Source organism: Hyperolius riggenbachi, chromosome 1 (assembly GCF_040937935.1).
Source record: "Hyperolius riggenbachi isolate aHypRig1 chromosome 1, aHypRig1.pri, whole genome shotgun sequence".
Classification (NCBI taxonomy): Eukaryota; Metazoa; Chordata; class Amphibia; order Anura; family Hyperoliidae; genus Hyperolius; species Hyperolius riggenbachi.
Window position 1 is genome coordinate 443,280,178 of NC_090646.1, and position 21,168 is coordinate 443,301,345.

Genomic DNA, 21,168 nt, shown 5'->3' on the forward strand with positions numbered 1-21,168 from the left:
ACCCTGGAACTATGCTAGAGAATAACACAGATGATATATAGTAACTGGCTAAGTGTGGATTCCTAGGTCCTCCTGGTTCCACCACACTTTGCAACGCCAGACAACCAGCAACTGAACAGCAGGAGATATATATAGTAAAGCGCCCCACAGCGCCGCCCAGCTCCCATCAACCAATCACTGACTGAACAGGAATCAGCTGACCGCCCTGATCAGCTGATCTTCATCCTATTGGTATAAAGAGCTTGTCTTGCAGCTCTCCATCTGTGTGCACTACTAGGTCCAGCCAGCCCAGACACATGTAGCTGCGGGGAAACCGCCGCACTGGACGCGGAATCCGCCGCCTTACCGTCAGAACACGCGGCGGCCCCCACGCCATTCCTCCCATGTGCACCACCAGTTCCAGAAAACCCAGACGCATGCTGACGCAGACAAACCGCCGCATTAGACGCGGAATCAGCCGCCTTACTGTCAGAACATGCGGCGAATTTTCCGCTATTCATCACAACAAGTTCCCTAGTCTTGGGTGTGAGGTCCGTGGTCTCTACACCCTGGAACTAATCTGAAGTATAACAGAATGATAGTACAAGTTCCCTAGTCTTGGGTGTGAGGTCCGTGGTCTCTACACCCTGGAACTAGTCTGAAGTATAACAGAATGATAGTACAAGTTCCCTAGTCTTGGGTGTGAGGTCCGTGGTCTCTACACCCTGGAACTAGTCTGAAGTATAACAGAATAATAACACAAGTAATCTGGCTCAGTGTGAATTCCCAGGTCCTCCTGGTTCAAACACACTGTTGGATCTGACTAAGGTCTGAGTGCTTCCACGTAGTGATCGCAACGGCAGACAACTTGAGAGTGGCCAGCAGTATCCATATATAGCGCATTGCGCTCTGGCGCCACCCTGAAGTGATCAACCAATGGTTACCAGCTCTGAGGTCAGCTGACCGGCCTGGTCAGCTGATCCCTCCTTGGCCATCATAAAATTTCTGCCTTTCAGCGCGCGCGCGCGCGTATTCCTAAACCTGTGTGAACTAACAGGCTCAGCCACACTAGCTGCACGCTGCTGCGTGCAAACCGCCGCACTGGACGCGGAACCAGCCGCCTTGCTGTCAGTACATGCGGCGGCTTTTCTGCGTTCTGCCATGTCACTAGATGCACGCTTCTGCGTGCAGACCGACGCGTTGGACGCGGAATCAGCCGCCTTGCTGTCAGTATACGTGGCGGCTTTTCCGCGTTTTCTCATAGGAGTACAACAAAATCATTCATACAGGTAACATAGCTGCTTAACCACTTCAGCCTACAGGCCATTTTACCTTAACGCCAAAAGCCATTTCTACCTGTCAGCGCTCCTTGCATTCATTTGGCCATAACTTTTTTTTACTGCTTCTCACACGAGTCCATACGGCAACTATTAATGTTTTTTTTATGTGATTGTTTGGTAACCTGGGGGGGGGGGGGCAGGGGGGATTTGGAATGCATTCATTGTATTATTTTTATTATTAAAAATGTTTGGGGTGTGCAATTTTACTTTTTGCCACTATATGGCACTAGAAGCACTACCCCGGTTTACCAGGAAGTTTTTTTTTTTACAACTTTACATAAGATGCATCTTTATGAATGGACATGGCCCCTGATCGGGGTCATGTCCATTCACTCCAGGCACTGCAATTGGTATGGGGAACCCTCGGTTCCCTTCTCCAATTGCCGCTACGGAAAAGCCGCCAGGTAATAGCGGGGGTCGCGCAGACATGGGCGCACACCTGCCGCTATAACAATGGACAAGAATACGCGTCCAGATAGCCCACAGCGCTGTCTATCTGGATTACTATAGTTGTCCAGATAGACTTAAGTGGTTACTAATTAGTTGGTGACAATATTTCTAATTGGAAGTAAGTTAGAAACTTGATAGGCGTAGTGATAGATACTCGAGAACCACTACCTGTCTTTCCACCTGTCCCACATCAAGTGGAATTGTTGATGTATACATATTCTATTTATACATATTAGCTAAGGCAGGTATGCAAGAGTCGAACATATCCTTTGGCACCAGGAGGGTAACGTGGGAGCAGATGACCACCACCTAACGCAAACTCCAACCACGCGGCAAGTAGGGTTTCTGCCATGAAGGTTTCTGTACTAGACCTCAGGCCATCATTAGTAATTATTCCTAATAAGCACATTTCAGGAGTTAGGGTGGTGGGGCAACCTATTTTGTCATGTAAAAATTTTACAATTCGTTCTCAGAATATTTTCAGGGCAGGATACTTCCATATTAGGTGTATAAATGGGCCAGTCAGTAGAGGCAGACGGGTCATACTTAGCAATATGAGCTGGAGTCAGAGATCAGTATATACAGTATCGGTGCATATGTCGGGATCCACCACAGAAATGAACACTACTGCACCATTTGAACTGGAACATCTTGGCCGGCACTGCCAGATACTAGAAGTCAGCAATGTCTCCTTAGTGATAACAGATGCTTTCCAAATGCAAATGATGGTGCTATAGTATGGCAGCCTCGACTCTTGGCTGTTGGATACCCCCCCCCCCCACCTCCTTAAAGAACCTGTATGAGGCACAACAAAATTACTTGGCAAAATAAATGATTCTGATAAAGAATGTATAAAATATTATATATACACCGGTATACACACACACACACACACACACACACACACACACACACACACACACACACACACACACACACACACACTGGCTTGGAAAAGTATTCGGCCCCCTTGAAGTTTTCCGCATTTTGTCATATTACTGCCACAAACATGAATCAATTTTATTGGAATTCCATGTGACAGACCAATACAAAAGTGGTATACACATGAGAAGTGGAATGAAAATCATACGATTCCAAACATATTTTACAAATCAATAACTGCAAAGTGGTGTGTGCGTAATTATTCAGCCCCCTTTGGTCTGAGTGCAGTCAGTTGCCCATAGACATTGCCTGATGAGTGCTAATGACTAAACAGAGTGCACCTGTGTGTAATCTAATGTCAGTACAAATACAGCTGCTTTGTGATGGCCTCAGAGGTTGTCTAAGAGAATATTGGGAGCAACAACACCATGAAGTCCAAAGAACACACCAGACAGGTCAGGGATAAAGTTATTGAGAAATTTAAAGCAGGCTTAGGCTACAAAAATGTTTCCAAAGCCTTGAACATCCCAAGGAGCACTGTTCAAGCGATCATTCAGAGATGGAAGGAGTATGGCACAACTGTAAACCTACCAAGACAAGGCCATCCACCTAAACTCACAGGCTGAACAAGGAGAGCGCTGATCAGAAATGCAGTCAAGAGGCCCATGGTGACTCTGGACAAGCTGCAGAGATCTACAGCTCAGGTGGGGGAATCTGTCCACAGGACAGCTACTAGTCGTGCACTGCACAAAGTTGGCCTTTATGGAAGAGTAGCAAGAAGAAAGGCATTGTTAACAGAAAAGCATAAGAAATCCTGTTTGCAGTTTGCCACAAGCCATGTGGGGGACACAGCAAACATGTGGAAGAAGGTGCTCTGGTCAGATGAGACCAAAATGGAACTTTTTGGCCAAAATGCAAAACGCTATGTGTGGCAGAGAACTAACACTGCACATCACTCTGAACACACCATCCCCACTGTCAAATATGGTGGTGGCAGCATCATGCTCGGGGGGTGCTTCTCTTCAGCAGGGACAGGGAAGATGGTCAGAGTTGATGGGAAGATGGATGGAGCCAAATACAGGGCAATCTTGTAATAAAACCTCTTGGAGTCTGCAAAAGACTTGAGACTGCGGTGGAGGTTCACCTTCCAGCAGGACAATGACCCTAAACATAAAGCCAGGGCAACAATGGAATGGTTTAAAACAAAACCTATCCATGTGTTAGAATGGCCCAGTCAAAGTCCAGATCTAAATCCAATCGAGAATCTGTGGCAAGATCTGAAAACTGCTGTTCACAAACGCTGTCCATCTAATCTGACTGAGCTGGAGCTGTTTTGCAAAGAAGAATGGGCAAGGATTTCAGTCTCTAGATGTGCAAAGCTGGTAGAGACATACCGTAAAAGACTGGCAGCTGTAATTCCAGCAAAATGTGGTTCTGTAAAGTATTGACTCAAGGGGCTGAATAATTACGCACACCCCACTTTACAGTTATTTATGTGTAAAGAATGTTTGGAATCATGTATGATTTTTGTTCCACTTCTCACGTGTGTACCACTTTGTATTGGTCTTCACGTGGAAGTCCAATAAAATTGATGCATGTTTGTGGCAGTTATGTGACAAAATGTGGAAAACGTCAAGGGGGCCGAATACTTTTGCAAGCCACTGTATATATATATATATATATATATATATATATATATATATATATATATATATATATATATATATATACTTTAAGAGAGCATTTCTAACTTTATTAATTGCCAGCACATATCGGATAGGGCTGGTGCACACCAGAGTGGTTCTGGAGCGTTTTTTAAAACTCTTGCAGGGGGAAAAACGTTTGGCTAATGAAAGTTAAAGAGGTTCATTTTTTCCACAAACCCAAACTCGGGGGGCTGCAGCATTTTTTAGATTTCTGAGGCGTTTCTGCCTCAATGTTAAAGGGAACCAGAGAGGAACGGGGGTTGGAAAAAGAAAAAGATTTTATACATACCTGGGGCTTCTTCCAGCCCCATAACCCTGAATCGCTCCCACGCCGCCGTCCTCAGCTTCCTGGATCCGCCGGTACCGGGCCCGTCACTTCCGGCGGACGCGGCCAATTGTCCGCATCACAGGGGCTCCCTCCATACATGTACGCATGCGGCTGCGCAGTTAGCGGCCACATGCGTATCAGTATGGGGAGAGAACCCGGTGATGCGGAGAATTGGCCGCGTCCGCCGGCCGACTTGCCGACTCGCGGCAATGACGGGACCCGGTGGCGGCGGTTCCAGGCAGAGGAGGACTGCGGCGTGGGAGCGATCCGTGCGTATGGGGCTGGAGGAAGCCCCAGGTATGTATATTGCATCCTCTCTGGTTCCCTTTAAAATATAGGAAAGTGGAAAACTGCTCTGAAAAACGCTAGATCAGAGCGGTTTTCCAGGCGTTTTTGTTACAGAAGCTGTTCAGTAACAGCTTTACTGTAACACTATTTGTAATCTGCTACACAAAAATGCTCCAAAAAATGCTAGGCATGTTTAGAAAACATCACTAAACATGCCTTGAATCGCTCTGAAATCTGCTACAAAAACCTCTAGCATTTTGCAGATCTGCTAGAGGTTTTTGGTGTTCACTGGGCCTTATTGTATACCGTATATGGACTTCAATGCAGTACACTGTGCAAATGTTAATTTTTGCGTTTCCCTTTGCTGAAGATACTTAGTGCTCCACAGGGTCAGTACTAGGCTCAATGGGGCTCTGGCAACAATGACATGGGGCAACCCTAACCGCCCGGCTGGGACCCCACCCCTTTGTTTCTCTTTCTTCCCAGGGCCCCAGAGCCAGGTAGTGGACCCCCCAGGTCTCCTTCCCAGATATATAGTTGGCTCGCTCCTTCAGCAGTCTCCAAGCTCTCCATATTCAGCCCCTCACGTAGCATGCCATGGGGTCACTGAGAAGATGCAACCAGGGGAGCACGCAGACTGATGGAGGAGCGCACCAGCCGGGACAGGTGAGTCACTCCACTGCCAAATTCTCTGCAGGGGCCTCAGGGACCACTACCAGCTCGGAGTTCCTGGGCAATAGCACAGCTTGCGCCTATGGAAGCACCAGACCTGGTGCTCCAATCACTAAGGTGAACTGGAATTCATTTTCTCTGACTGATGCTGAGAGAAAAAAGAGAGAAAGTCTGGGAAAGTGATCGATAGCGTAAAAAGCTTTTACATAACACATCAGTTCATTTTAATGACATAATTTGTTGCAGTCATTGCAAGCAAGATATATAAGCTTTTATTTTGTACCAGTACAGGCACAACATGTTAACTCTAATAATTTTTGGAAATGTGACAGGAACTGAAATAACCCCATGTGCGATAGTGGAGACTGGACCCAGCCCCCCTGCTTTCATTAAAGGCTAGCTAGAAAGTACCGTACATTTCAGACCAATAGTTTGCCAAATGGAGCAACAGCCAGACAAAAGGATTTTCTTAAGCATCAAATCATTTCCTGTTGACATCCATCCAGGAACATCTTATGACCTTTTGTATGTTCGTAACTTGGAACTTGATTTTGGAATTTCATGCGTCTCACTATCAGACGCACTTCTCCGTATTGTACAGCCTCATCCTCTGCTACTATCTATGTATAATATAGTTATAGCACTTCATAGTATAATTGAAAAATAGACATATGTCCATCAAGTTCAACCAGAAAAAAAAATAAAATTGACCACTGTCCGGAACTTGCACATAACCCATTATGCACAAATATACATATATTTTTTCTTCTTCATGAGAGCAGTTCTAAGTTTATTTATTGCCAGCACATACTAGTTTTACTGTATAAGGACATGAATGCAGTACACTGTGCAAATCTTCATTTTCCCTTTTCTAGAGATATTTAGTATGCCATAAGGATGGGACTAGGCTAAACAGGCAACAGTTACATGCCCCCCCCCCCCCAATCGACCCTCTGGGACCCCACTTCTTTGCTTCACTTTTTTTTCTGGGGCCCAAGACCCAGCTAGCGGACCCCCCCAAAACTCTAACATTATCTTGCACCCATATATACCCCTGTTGACCCAAACGAAGGTGAAAACAAACAAACTTACAAGGCTTGGATCAATTTTCCCTAAAAGGGGAAAAAATCCTCTCTGAATCCAGCTCGCAATCAGATAAAATCCCTGGATCAACACTGCTGGTAATAACTGGCACCTAGTCTTTTAATGCAAGGAAAGAAGCCAAGCCGCCTTTAAATGAATATATAATATAATTTGCTATAACTACTATTTGTGGTAATATAGTCCACATTTAACCTCTTACTGTAAAGGCCCCTACCTGAGTAGGTGGCAAAACCTTTTTTCCTCCATATAGCAGTCAACCTTTCTTTTTTCAAGTTGATATATACTTATTATATCTCTTTGGATTTGATTTGTTATCCCTACCCATTTGATCTTGATTGTGCTTAAATCTTGGCCAGCCACATTTATTTTTTTCATTTTTTTACTGGATTTCTCAGAATTACTTATTGTAGCCTCAGTCCCTTCCTTAAAGTCATTCTTTTTCAGCTTAATTTTAACTCTAACCTTTCTATTCATCCATAGAGGCCTTTTTTATTCATATAAGTTTTGTTTCCATATGGGATAATGTATATTTTTTTTGTAACACTGTTTTTTATTAAACGTATATTGTATCATACAAACATTTGAAAATGTCACTATATGTCCATATTAGCAAACAGATACATATCATGTTTAGAACACAATAACATTGAAGGTATGATGAATGAGTTGTCTAATGAGTTTCTAATATTTAACTTTTTCAATTGTCAAAGCCAATATAGGAGATTTGGATCGAACCAAAGCAAAAAATATAAAGGAGGAGAAAAAAAATAATAAAATATAACATAACATAGAGAAATTCGTTCATTTGGTCTGTCCACCATTGTGGAAAGGAAAGCATAACACTTGCAGTATGCATTGTACCCCACAAAGGAGGGGAAGCAAAGAGAAGCCTGAATTAGTATAAAATACTTTCATTAGTTCAGTCATAGTAGTCTATATAATCCCAAGCAAATATTTTTACCATATAGCGTCCCATAGGTCATTTCAGTAAAGGTTAAGAGTACAAACACCTATCAGGGAGGGGTGTAGTTAGGAAAGTATGTTTTCCATGGATCCCATATTTGTTTAAATCTATCTTCTGTATCCCTTAATAGAGCAGTGAGATATTCCATAGCCTAAAGGTGCGTACACACATGCGACTATAGTCGTTTGTAACGATCGTTCCCCGATCTTTACCAACGACGATCGTTACAAAAAACGAACCACCGACTATTAAGGCAAACGACGAACGAGCCAAATCGCTACAAAAGAAAGTTCTGTATCGGCGGATTTTAACCAACGACGATCGTTTGCAAAAGTAGTACATCGTTGGAAACGATCGTTCGTACTAGGCTTGACATGCGCATTTCACTATTTCTCCATGGAAGTTCCATTTTTATGCGCAGGCGCAATAGTTGCTTTCTGTGATGTAACGTTCGTTCTAACGATCAGATCGTTACACACATTTTAAAACTACCTTTACTTAGGTCGTTCTTTTATCAATTAAAAGTTCGTTCGTCGTTCTTAACGAACGATCGTTGTCGCATGTGTGTACGTAGCATTAGTCCAGCTAATTTTTGTGATAACTGCAGAGATTGTAGGAGAGAGGGATTTACGCCAGTGGGATGCTATAGATAATCTGGTAACAGATTCTCATCGTATATTTCTTTAATCCTGGTATTGGTTTGCTTAGGAGCATATAAAGAGGATCTAAAGGAATATTGGAGTTTGTTACCCTTGTTATTAAGGATTTAATTTCAGCCCATAATGGTTGGACTATTGGACAATACCAGAAAATGTGCTCGAAAAAGCCTAGATGATTACACCCCCTCCAACATTGATTGGAAACATCAGGATATATTTTTGATAGCACTGCAGGTGTTCTATACCACCGAAAAATCAATTTATAAATATTTTCTTTTACTTGTGTGGGATACTGTATGTTTACAACACTAATCATTGAGGATATTTTTAAATGTTTGCCATTTCCCTTCAGTGTCCTTCCCTTTTAGTATACTATCCCAGTCCACTGATCTTAGTATAACCATAAGTTGTTTAAACTTTGCTGAGTCAAAATTCATAGTTTTAGCTGTTCTGCTGCTCTATAGCTTGTCAATCACCAGGTCAAATATTATCATGTTGTGATTACTATTCCCCAGATGTTCCTGAACCCGCAAACTTGATACTTTATCTGGTCTATTTGAAATGCCCAAATCCAGTGGCTCATTCCCTCTTGTTGGTACAACCCATAACCTCCTGGCATTCGGCTTTTGTATAGCTGAGCGCTATTTTCCATTACACTGCCGCAGCACCATTTTATGAGTTCCGGCTGTAGATATGCTCTGGAGCTGGCACCACTATACAGGGATGGTCTCCGACCTTAATCACGAGTAATCAGGAGTAATTACTCATAATTCAAATGAGGATTAATTACAGCAACTAAGCAGCGAGGATTGGAAAAGTTATTTACCCATAAATCCGCGTCCTCCCCGCACTCCATATAGGTCCATGCGTCCTATTATTAGTGTCCAAGCCTCGCTGCCGTCACTTGCTCCTTCAATCCAGAAGGAGGAAGTGACGGCAGCGAGCCTTCCAATACCCACCGCTCAGCTGCTGTAATTAATCCTCATTTGAATCACGAGTAATCACTAGTGATTGCTCGTGATTAAGGTCGGAGATCATCCCTTACGCTATAGCCTTAATTCACATTGGGATCTATGTGGCGGCAAAAACACCAAGCAGCTGCCCGGCATCCAAATTCCCTGTTCTGGGTTGTGTGCGCTAGTCTGCAAAGGTATTCTGATTTGTCTTTAAAAAGAATCATACTTGGCCTTGTTCACACTTCCAAGCACAGATGGCTATGCGATTGGAACATAATGCCCAAGATCTCACACCATCTGCGCTCCATGCGTTGTGTTGCTGATCCCATTTACTACAGTGAATGGGTCAGCATTGCACTTTACTGAAAAATGCAAGCATCGCATGTAGTCTGAACATGAGACAGTGCAATCTATACATTTCTGAATTAAAAACGCTTGTTGTTGATGTGAAACCGTCCTAAAGGTCATCGAGTATGATGTAGTGGGAAAATATCTCCCTGCCACACCTGTGTTCCCAGATATCAGTCACATAGTGTTATCCATTTATTGTCCTGCACTTAGGCAACATTCAAGTTGGAAAGAACTCCTTAAATCACCTGTGCAAAGAAAATGCATGTGTTCACTTGTGTTCTTTGTGCCTCGTCATCTGGAACACGGCATGCGCTAAACATGCTTGCTATATGAAAGTGTTTACAATATGCCAGTTAGTATACAGGAATGTGCTTTCTGGATAATGGGCTTTCAGTAAAGTGTGCTATTTCTCATCTTGCCTGATCAAAGCATTTCTGCCCTCACTTAATTGTTTGCTTGCGCTCAAGAAAACTATTTATGTACATTGTTATGGCATTGAAGCAAAACGTACTGCTCCTTCACGTATAGCAACCTGTGGGCTATAGTAATAAAGGCATCAGAAAAACTCACAGCAGTCATAGAGGACTCTACAGATGATTAATTAGCTGGAAAGAAGGACTCTTGACATCATTAAGGGCTATTGACTACATTATGAGTTGAGCAACACTGGTCCCACTCATAACATTTCTCTGCTTTCCACAGCATTACAGTTCTGCATTCTCTCCCTTCTTCCTGATTGCCCCTGTAACCAAGAATTGAACTTCATCCCAATCAGTAGCTGATACCCCCTTTCCCATGAGAAATCTATTCCTTTTCACAAACTGATCATCAGGGGGCTCTGTATGGCTGATATTGTGGTAAAACCCCTCCCATAGTGTGATGTCAGGACCATGGTTCTGACACCACACTGTGGGAGCTTTGTTGCATTGTGGGAAATAACAGCTGTTTACAACAACCAAAAAAACAAGCTGCATCTCCTTTCACTGACATCACCTGCCAGCAGTAAAAATGTCACCGTGTGATACATGGCAGAATGTAAATCAGAGAGAGGAAAGATTTTACAATGGGCAAACGCTGACTAAATCATTTACACATAATTATTGTAAAAAAGAAGCACTTTTTATTACATTATTTTCACTGGAGTTCCTCCTTAACCTATCAAAACTATAAAGACAGCAGGACGGTGGGGATATGGCTGCTTGGTAATTTAATTCTCTGCTTGCCTGTCACCTTCAGGAATTTGCGTACTGATAGGTGACAGCATACAGCTTGTCAGTTATTGGTGTAACTAAGGGGCCATGGACTCTACAGGAAGTGGTGCACTGATATGAGACAGCATACAGCTTGTCAGTCATTGGTGCAGCTAAGACACCATGGGGTCTACACAGTGGCAGCTCCAGCTTAGAATTTGAGGATGGGGGGGACAAAGGGGGCACGATGGATGGCTGTTGGGGCCCATTTGGGTGGTCCAAATGGTTGTTTGTATGGTGAGCTTTAGATATTTTTTGCCTAACTCAGATGATAAAATTAAAGCTAATTCGGTCAGCAATGATAGGAATCAAATGTAAACATCACAAACAGAATTCAGAGGCATTTGAGCAGAGCAGGTAGTCCAAATGATGGTGCTATTATTGAAGAAAAGTTACCTACAGTTGTACTTGGTTAGTTTGCTATCATGCTTTAATCCTTACTTACTAGCAAGCTGCTCCTGTGTGGACAGATCACAGACAATGATTCCAGCCCCCAGCCAAAGTCTCATGTCTCTACAAGCAAGGGGAGGGAGAGAAAGTTAAGCTATTCCCTGGGGGGGGGGGGGGGGGGGGGGGGGATTGTAGCGCCGCCCATGTCTCTGATAGGGGACAGCATACAAATGCTCAGTCATTAGTGTAGCTAAGGCACCAGGGGCTCTACAGGAAGTGACGCACTGATAGGAGACAGCATACGGGGACCTCTACAAAGATATCCCAGGAAATGTCCAAACCCTGGAACAGAAACAATTAGCTGCAAAACTGAAGGACATGGAGGAGACAATCAAGGACTTTCAAAACCCTCTGGACACACCAATCACAGTGCAGGAAATAAGAGAAAGAACAAAGCTGATAAAATGCAAGAAGGCCAGCGGTACAGATGGCATCCTGCCAGAGATGATCAAATACAGCCCCCCGGACATACATGAGGCACTCGCAAGACTATTCAACCTCATCCTGAGTGCAGGCTCCTTTCCTCAGGCTTGGAGCGAAGGCCTCATAACACCCATCTACAAGAATGGGGACCGCTATGATCCCGCTGAGGCAAATTTGTGAGGATGCGCCCTCAACCCCCTCCCCCCCCAAATGATCGCACATCACCCAACAATTCATTGTCGTAGCTAAGGAGCTGTGGGCCCTGATGCAAGTTTTACAATGGGGCACCCCCAGCCCCAAGCATTCTACACATAACAATTGATATGGCGCACCAAAACCTGCCATTGGCAGCTACAGTGTCAGAGGTGCAAGTAGGGGATGGGGAACAGTCTGTTAATGATTACCACTATTCAAAATATCTATAGAAGTGGTTATTATGAGCACAGGACCAATAGAGAGCTAATACTGTAGTTGAGGGAGGGCCCTTCGGAGCCCCTCTGGCCCAAGGGCCCCAATGTGGTCACAACCTCACCAACCCCCATTGCTATGCCCCTGCAACAATTTGCATCACACGTTACAGCTGCGGTGAGCCCCCCAAAAAAACACCTTCAGTATAGGTAGGTACCCAGGTATAGGTGCCCCCAGTGTTGGTAGCTAGGTACAGTTGCCCCCAGTATAGGTTATTTAACATTTATTTAATATAGGTTATTTAACAAAATGTAACATTTTGATCTCTTAATTTGTTAACAGGAAACTGAAGGGTGTTGCTTCTGCTATTGCCTTCCTCAATGTATGTGAAATGACCTTTGGTTTCCTTCACTATGGTATTTTTTATTGTGTGTAATTATTTAATCAGCAGTAACAGAACACTGCAGCGGAGGCACACAGCTGTCATTTCACAACTTCCAAACTGAAATACTACATACAAAGCAAACAAAAAAACAGTAGAACTTTTTCCGAGGGAGATAAATCTGTTCATTGCCTCTAGCTCACATGTGGAAGTATTTGTCCTGGTTGCCCCTAGCAACCAGTTATATTCCTTGCCTCATTTTCTCACCAACATTGTAAAAATCTCAGTTGAAAACAGAACAAATATTTAGGTGAAACAATAAATACTCATTCTCACAGACAGTGATTAAGGCAAACGCAAAGACTACATAAACTTCCACTTCCTGTGACCTAATTCAAAGGTCAGGTACTTAAACCGTGCATTTAAAAGCTTGCAGCCCACTACAAAAGAAAACAGAGAGGGAACGAACCTTATTAAAATGTGGCCATCTGCATGTGTTTCTATTTTGCTAGGCAAATTTTTACACAGGGTCCCACTCTGGAGCTGTATCAGGAAGCGTTTAAATAAATTCTTCAGTAGGCACCAGCTTCACAGGCATGTCATTAGGATCATTGGGCCATATTCACCAAATATTGGTGAAGCTATGTGCTCAAACTGTCCTCTGTGCGAACAGCAGTGGCTGACTGGATTATTCCTCTATCAATTAGTTAGGGCCTTAATATTGCTTTCCGTCTTTTTTAGTCCTTAGGCTATGATGGCACTAACGCAGTTGTATCCGCTTCTGTCCACTTTTCAGCAACTGTAAGGGCTCATTCACACCAATGCGCTTCTGTGTGCTTTTTTTTCAGCAACATGTATTTGTTAACATTATGTGCTGAAAAAAAGCAGACAGAAGCGCATGAAGTGTGAATGAGGCCTAATGGTGGCCATACATGGTTCAACTTTTTTATCCAATCTTACCAATTCTATGTAGTATAAGGGAACTGGCCAAGGTATCCTTTCAGTATATTGTATTAATGTACCCTTATACTACATACAAATGGTAAGATTAATTGATGTGTGTAACTGAAAAGTGGACACAAGTGCGGCAGTGGAATCAGGCCCTTATACTTTACAAGGGTGCTGCTTGGACCAGGTGAACCAAGCGGCCTCTTGGAACCTCATAGGGCCGCCCTGACTGTGTTTTGTATGGACGTTGCTGCCTTCCCATCACTCACACACCTCAGATCAGTGACAGCGTGAATGGAGGGTAGAGTAATGCCATACCCATAAAGTACTCTTCAGAAGTGGACGTAAGGTAATTCCTCATTTCCTGCATTTAAAGTGTGCCATGCAGTTACTGTGCGCTGCTCCTCTCTTCAGGCCGCTGCTGGTCTGCAAGTCTGTGATTGTTGAGGATGCAGTGGCAGCAGGGAGCTACATACCCTCACTGACACCAACGCCCTATGGGGGGAGGTCACACCTTTGGCCACCTATACTGGGGGTTGCTACCTATACTGGGGGGACACCTTGCCTACCTATACTGGGGGGGTCACCCTGGCAACCATACTGGGGGTGGTTACCTGGGGGGGAAACCTTGGTTACTTATACTGGAGAGGGTGCACCTTTGGTTATGTACACATACTAGAGGCATACCCAATTTTTTTTTTCTTTTTCTTTTTTTTAAGGGGACACCTTTGGCTACCTATTATTATGAGAAAATTACCCTTATTTTCAAAAAACACCCCCTGGCAAGGACCTCTACAAATGTGCCAGCCACCCTACCTACTTCTGTGCCACTACACTGGCAGTTGGACTGTGACACTGCCATCCAGGGAGTACTTTTAAACATAAAGGAAATTCTCTGCAGCCCCCATGAGGAGATAGACTATTCCAAAACTAGTCAGTAAGGGGTTCAGTGTGATTGTAAGTGGCAGCTACACATAGGAAAAAAAATATTTATTGTGCATTTTACTCTAGTGCAAACGTACATCTAATAAGTACAGTTTGCAGGGCCGGATTTACCATAAGGCACTGTGGGCACGTGCCTACAGGCGCCTGATGATGGAAGGGCGGCTCACTCCCCTCCTTGAGTGCCTCCCTTCCTCCTTCCCTATACAGAGCCCTGAGCAGAGTATAAATGAGAGGTTACTCACCCTGCTCTCAGCATTCCACTGATGAGATCTTCCTTCAGTCAGGGCCACCTATAGCTACTTAATACGGAGGTTCCTCTAGCTACCTAATACTTGGGGACACCTCTATCAATTTAATATTGAGGGTACCTCTGACTACCTAATACTAAGGGACACCTGTAGCTACCTATAATGGGCAAGGGAAGAAAGGGAGAGGTGACAGCTGGGCCAGCCAATACACTTGTGGTGCGGTTGGGATGGGGTTTGTAGGTTCATGGAGGGCGAAGTCTAAGGTGCCAGGACATCTGTGCCTATAGGCTCCTGTGAGGTAAATCCAGGCCTGACAGTATGTCTATTATGATGGTATATTGGTCCTTTCATATAATTCACATGACAAAGCAAACATTTGGGGGGGGCTACACAATAAGTATTTGCCATGCAAATTTGCCATTAGGAATACAGAACGAAATGCATCCAGTAGAAACTCACCTTCCAATCTCAGAACACTTTCCAGCATCTGTAGCCACAGCTGCTTTCCCAAAGACCTGAGCGCTGGGTGTAGGTTTAGAGCGAAGCCCAAAAAACAACCCCAGGAACAAAGCAAGGGTGACCAGTAAGATGGACAGAAATCCTATGATCAGATGGCGACTCCGCATGGCGCTGTGGATAGAGGAAGACAAAGTCAGTACTGAAAACGCAGGGGTCATGCCTTATAGATGGAACACAATACATACAACAGGCATAAAAGTTATGACTATGTTTTACTGTATGCAAGGAAATCTTCTCCATCCCCAGCCTAGATATGCAGTGCTTTAGTCTCTTGTGGCCAGATTACCATTCACAGAGCAGAAGAGGTGCAGATCTGCTGGGCCCCAGCTGAGCTCCTCCTGCATCATCAGGCTGTTTGTACTTCTCACTACTTGAAGCTGGCAGCATTTTCCAGGCTTTTGCCTGGCACGGAGGCTGACAGCACTGCTCTCAGATGGCACAAAAATCCATCTTATACAAGTCCTGATTTATACGGCAAATCAGTCTCACTGGCGTTTTTCTTAATTCTGTTTCATCTCTACAAACCCTGAAAAGGTCCACCATTGTCTGGTAGCTATATAATGCAGACAGAGATTACATACATACAGGAATGCTTTCATACACCGCATGGCAGATATGTAAGGCTTTTCTGTTAGACTTTTCTCCCTCTGGATATTATTATATATATATTGGTGGACTGATGGCATGTAAGGCAGGTAGCTGGAAAGAGGAGACACAAAATGAGAGGGATAACAGAGGATTATGTCTATGCTTCCCATTTGTGTTGCCCCCCCCCCAGCTATCTACATCAAAGACAGTCTAAACCTGTGGGGGAAAAACCTGAACAACTACATGTACTGCATATGTGCTGAAATGGATTTCAGTAGACTTGAAGAGTACCCAAAGCGAACCTCGGGTTAATAGTCAAATACTTACCTAAGAAGAGGGAATCGTCTGGACCCAGCAAAAGCTTCCCACACTGCCCTCCATTCCAACGTTGCTAAGCACAGGTCCTTAAAAGAATCTGACAAGCTCCTGTTCGCAGGCCCAAATTTACATCAAAGGGACCTATAGGCACAGATGTGCTGGCACCTTAGACTTCGCCCTCCATGAACCTACAAACCCCTCTCCCAAACCACACCGCAAGCATGCTGACTGTCCTAGCTGTCACTTCTCCCTTACTTCCCCTGCCCATCCTAGGTAGCTACAGGTGCCCCTTAGTATTAGGTAGCCAGAAGTAGTACCCTCAGTATTAAGTAGCTAGTGGTGCCCATGACTGAATGAAGATTTTGTCAGTGGAATGCCGAGATCCAGGTGAGTAACCTCTCATTTACGCTCTTCTCCATCCCTGTATAGGGAAGGAGGCACTAGAGGAGGAGAGTGAGCTGCCTTTCCATCATCAGGCGCCTGTAGACACATGCCTACAGTGCCTTATGATAAATCCATCCCTGCCTGTTGGATTCCAAGCCAGTGACTATGCTCCTCTTGAAGCATGAGCACAGCCGTACTATGCCTGGGCAAGCACAGGCACACCTGTGCAGTAAGCCGGTTCCTTATTACTGCACAGCAGCAGCTGCACTTGTGCATGAAGTGGAGTGCAGTCACGAGGTTCAGGAGGATCCCGGGGCGGAGGGAGGACTGGAGGATAGCATGGGAAGCCTCTGGCAACATTTTTGTCATAGCTGAAATTAATTGATGTGACTGAATCAGGAAAGGTGTAGTTCATCAAGTACAACACATTTCTCCCATTCTCAGTACATCCTAAACACTGGCATACACATGGCCCAGGCGCTCAAGGACTGAAGTTCAACACCTGTGCTCTGTAGGATCCAGAGGCTTCACTCTCCTTAGGTAAGTATTTGATTTTTTACCTGAGGTTCACCTTGGGTTCTCTTTAAAGGATACCTTAGCGCTTAATAAATTCTGCAATTGACGCCATCTGTGTGTGTGGGGAGATGCGCATAGGCTTACGGCAGCTCCTGTGGCCCAGTGTCTGTCTCCATTCTTCATTAAAAAGGTCCCAGTACAATGCAGTGGTCGGCGGAGTCGTTTAAGCCGCATTATGTCAGCGGGAGTACGTGCACTCTGCAGCCAGCGTGTGTGCCCTCTGGTGCCCAAGCAGACATAAGCGCATGCACGCGCAGTATGTCCAGGTCAGAGGGCACGCATGCCGGCTACGTCTTCCAGCGGGAGTGTGCATACTCCCACGGACATACTGCGGCTGCACCGACCCCACCGACCACTGCATTGTACTGGGACCTTTCAGTGAGGCTGCTTTCACAGTGGGACGTTACAGGCGCACGTTAGAGCAGCCTGTAACGCAGCCCACCGCACAGCAATGATAAATCAATGGGCTGTTCACAGTGCCCATGTGGCGTTACACAGTAACGCTTCACGTCAAGATCAACGTACTGCATGCAGTACTTTTATACGCGGCTAAGCCGCGTTAGACTGTTTGCACATGCTCAGTACGGGTTTTTTTTAATTTTAGGGGCGGAGAGGAAGCGGGGAGAGGCCGCTACGTAGCCAGGCACATGGCCACTTTATATTTACTGCACTTGCAGTGTTTACTCTTTGGAGCGGCCGCTGATTGGCTGGCGGGACCACGTGATGCGGAGAGCTCCGCTCACGTGGTCTCCGCAGCGCCTCCGACAGAGCAGGCGCACCAAGAGCTGCTTGTAACGCGGCTCTTGGTAGCGTCCTGCTCCAACACCACCAGGCGTTGCGTTAGGGGCACGTTATGTGCCCTATAACGTCCCCTAAACGCAATGTCCTGGTGTGTAAGTAGCCTGAAGAACGGAGACAGACGCGCACACACACGGCGTCAATTGCAGAGTTTATTAAGGGCTAAGGTATCCTTTAAATTTATTCTGACAACTCGGCTTGTTGAAGTAGAGTATTATACTGATGTAGATGTAGGGAAATGCTGTGTGACACAGGATGTGAGAGAGCATCTGAGCAGAGAGTGGTAACTGAGTGTCTTTACAGAGATAGTGTTGTGAGTTTATGAAAGGGAATTTCTGGCATGTTGTTCACCAAACTCTGTGCTGCTGTCATGGCTCCAAGTAAGATTATTTTGAATCATTTGACATCATCACAGCTGGCTGAAACATAGAAGGTAATTTTCAATAACATTAAATTACTAAATAGCTTGTGCAGTACTAATGTACATTTTTCACTGATCTTGTTCAATTTACATTGTCCTGAAGCAAGTATTGTATCAGTAAAGGCTCTTTTCCACAAAGGATAGAATTGTGCACATCTCGGGTAGTTCAACCACCTGTCTGCTGGCCAAGAGCACCTTTCAGCTGCAATTACATGCAGCCCATTGCCAGCATTTGATAATGCCATTGTTTGAAAAGCGACATGTCACATCTGAGGACAGCAATCACCATGCTCAGATGCAACTCCATAGGGCGGAGAAGTGCTTTTCAGCGCTGCTAGATTTGGGCGCAGCCGGCGCCACCATAGACTGTAATGGGAATCAGTCTAAAGCGGCGCTCAGTGAGTAACGTTGCTTAAAAAACACAATACTTCGGCCTCCAGCAATCGCTGGAAGCCGAAATATTTCATTCCCCCACTATCCATGGCGGCCTGGAGGGGGAATAGTAATTAAATCGGCCTGGACTTGTGCAGAAGCAGGATCAGCCATATACCGCTGTATCCTGTGCCCAAATCTACCGGCGCCGATTTAAAATGTACTCCCATAGGGGCTTCCTGTCCACTGGCCGTATTGGCCAGTGAACAGGAGCAACTGAAAACCTCCCATGCAAAAAAAAAAAACCCCATGTGGTGGGACTCAAATCTTTTTTGTCACAGTGGGGACAAAAGCACTTAATTCAGGTATCTATTGATGCTTTATTTCTGTCTGTGTCCCAGCAAGCATCTAATATTTTCATTTTACAGCTCACCCATCACAATTCAGACTGTAGTGTTAAGCCTTATACACACACAGGTGAGGACTGTTGCCTGCATAGACTGGGACTCAATGCCGCAGGTGACAGTTTGGGGCCACATTCTGTAAAGATGCATCGCTAACCTGCATGTTCTGTTGCTACGGGGGAGGGAATCGGAGCAGTGCTTTTCAGCGCTGCTAGATTTGGGTGCAGCCAGCGCCGCCATAGACTATAAAGGGATTCAGTCTATAGCGGCGCTCAGTGAATAACGTCGGAGCCGTCAGAAGACGGAGCCGAGGTTGCTTAAAAATTATAATAATTTGGCCTCCAGCAATCGCTGGAAGCCGAATTATTTCATTCCCCCACTATCCATGGCGGCCTGGAGGGGGAATAGTTATTAAATCGGCCCGGACTTGTGGAGAAGCAGGATCAGCCATATACTGCTGTATCCTGCGCCCAAGTCTACCGGCGCCGATTTCAAATGTACTCGAGGGAATGGACAACACCTGGCAGGATGGGAAACAAGTTAAACAGTGCTCTCAGGCAAGGCAATCCAGATCTTTTGGTGACACATTGGGACCACCATATTCTGGGCAGAGGCAAAAAGGTGTCTCGGCCAAGAACTATCTAGCGAGGATACAATCCTTAAGTTTATGGGTGTAGGGTTACAAGTAAACCTTAGGATTTTATCATTTAAAAATTATATTCGGTACTTATCCGTTAGCCGGGCGCATCCTCTAGGTGGCGACAAAACTCCACCAGAGTTACAGCTTTCCCTACTATCCATGTCGGCCTGGAGGGGGAATAGTAATTAGCGCCACCTGCCGGATGCGCCCGGCTAACGGATAAGTACCTTATATTCTTTATCAAAACTCATTTGGGCCCTATTTACACTTACTGCGTTGTGTTGCGCTTGCCAAAATGGGATGCAACTCAATGCAACGCATTTCATAATTTAGCAAGTGAAATTTACTTTCCAGCAGATATTGGGGAAGTTAGAGATGGTAACCTCTTCACATTCAGCTCAGAACAAGCCTACAAGATACATGTCCAAGGCCAGGCTTCAGGGGCCGCTATTGAGCAGAAACTGTATTAGGGCCTGTACACACTGCTGCGCTTTTAAAATTGCATGTATTTTTTAATCGCAAGGTCTTTTGAAAAATCATGAAAATCGTGAACACCTGTACACACTGGTGCGATGCAATTTTTATATTTTCATGAAGGCTTTGCGATTTGAAAAATCGGCATCGCATGCACTTTGAAAAACACAGCGCAAATGCAGCAATGTGTACAGGCCCTAACACTGCCTGCTCCCTCTCAACAGTCTTACAACATAAGAATACTATTTAAGTACATACATTCTTTTTTGTTGCTTAAAAGACCTCTTCCATGTCCGCCTCCTTTTCAAGTGTTGCTGAGGCATGCTAGCTTGTGTGAGGAGAAGACTGACACAGGTGTTAACCACCCCTCCCAAGCAGGATGCTGGAGTGGATGTGGCCAGCCTTGCCATTTAAACCACTTTCTGAGGAGTCAATGGAAGGGGGTGGTGAGTCAGCAATTGGTTTTGAATAGCAGTCTGTCAGGAATCTACAAAGGAGAGCCTGTCCATCACTTGAGGATGACAGAGCAGTAGCAATCACCCTCTGGATGTAAAGGGGCCCATACACTCAGCCGATTTTCTGGCCGACCGATCGATTGCAAATCGGTTGGCCAATCGACCGATCGATGGCCGATTTCGATGTTTTGCCATCGAACTGGCAGGGTGGAAAATCTAGGTCGATCTGATGAGATTGCTTATCATTTTGCATTGGCCTTAATGGAAATCTGATGGCAAAAAAATGGCATCAGATCGAATTTCAATAGATTTAAAACTGAAATCTAATGGAATTCTATCCTGGTAAAAAATGTTCTAAAAATGCATCAGATAGATCATCAGATGCATTTCTTATCTATCTGCTGCCAATCTGACGAGTGTATGGGCACCTTTAGGCTATGTTTGTAGTGAGAGTTGCGTCTCTTGTAACAGCGGGAACGCACTGCA

At 44.9% G+C, this 21,168-nt stretch overlaps 1 protein-coding gene across 3 annotated transcripts in view; it reads right to left on the reverse strand.

Moving 5' to 3' along the window:
• GGT1 (gamma-glutamyltransferase 1) overlaps window positions 1–21,168 on the reverse strand; it is a 222,987-nt gene that overhangs the window by 37,411 nt on the left and 164,408 nt on the right. For all 3 annotated transcript variants that reach the window (XM_068238301.1, XM_068238302.1, XM_068238304.1), the window contains exon 2: window positions 15,193–15,363. In XM_068238301.1, the coding sequence (XP_068094402.1) occupies window positions 15,193–15,363 (171 nt within the window). The remainder of the gene's footprint in view (window positions 1–15,192; window positions 15,364–21,168) is intronic.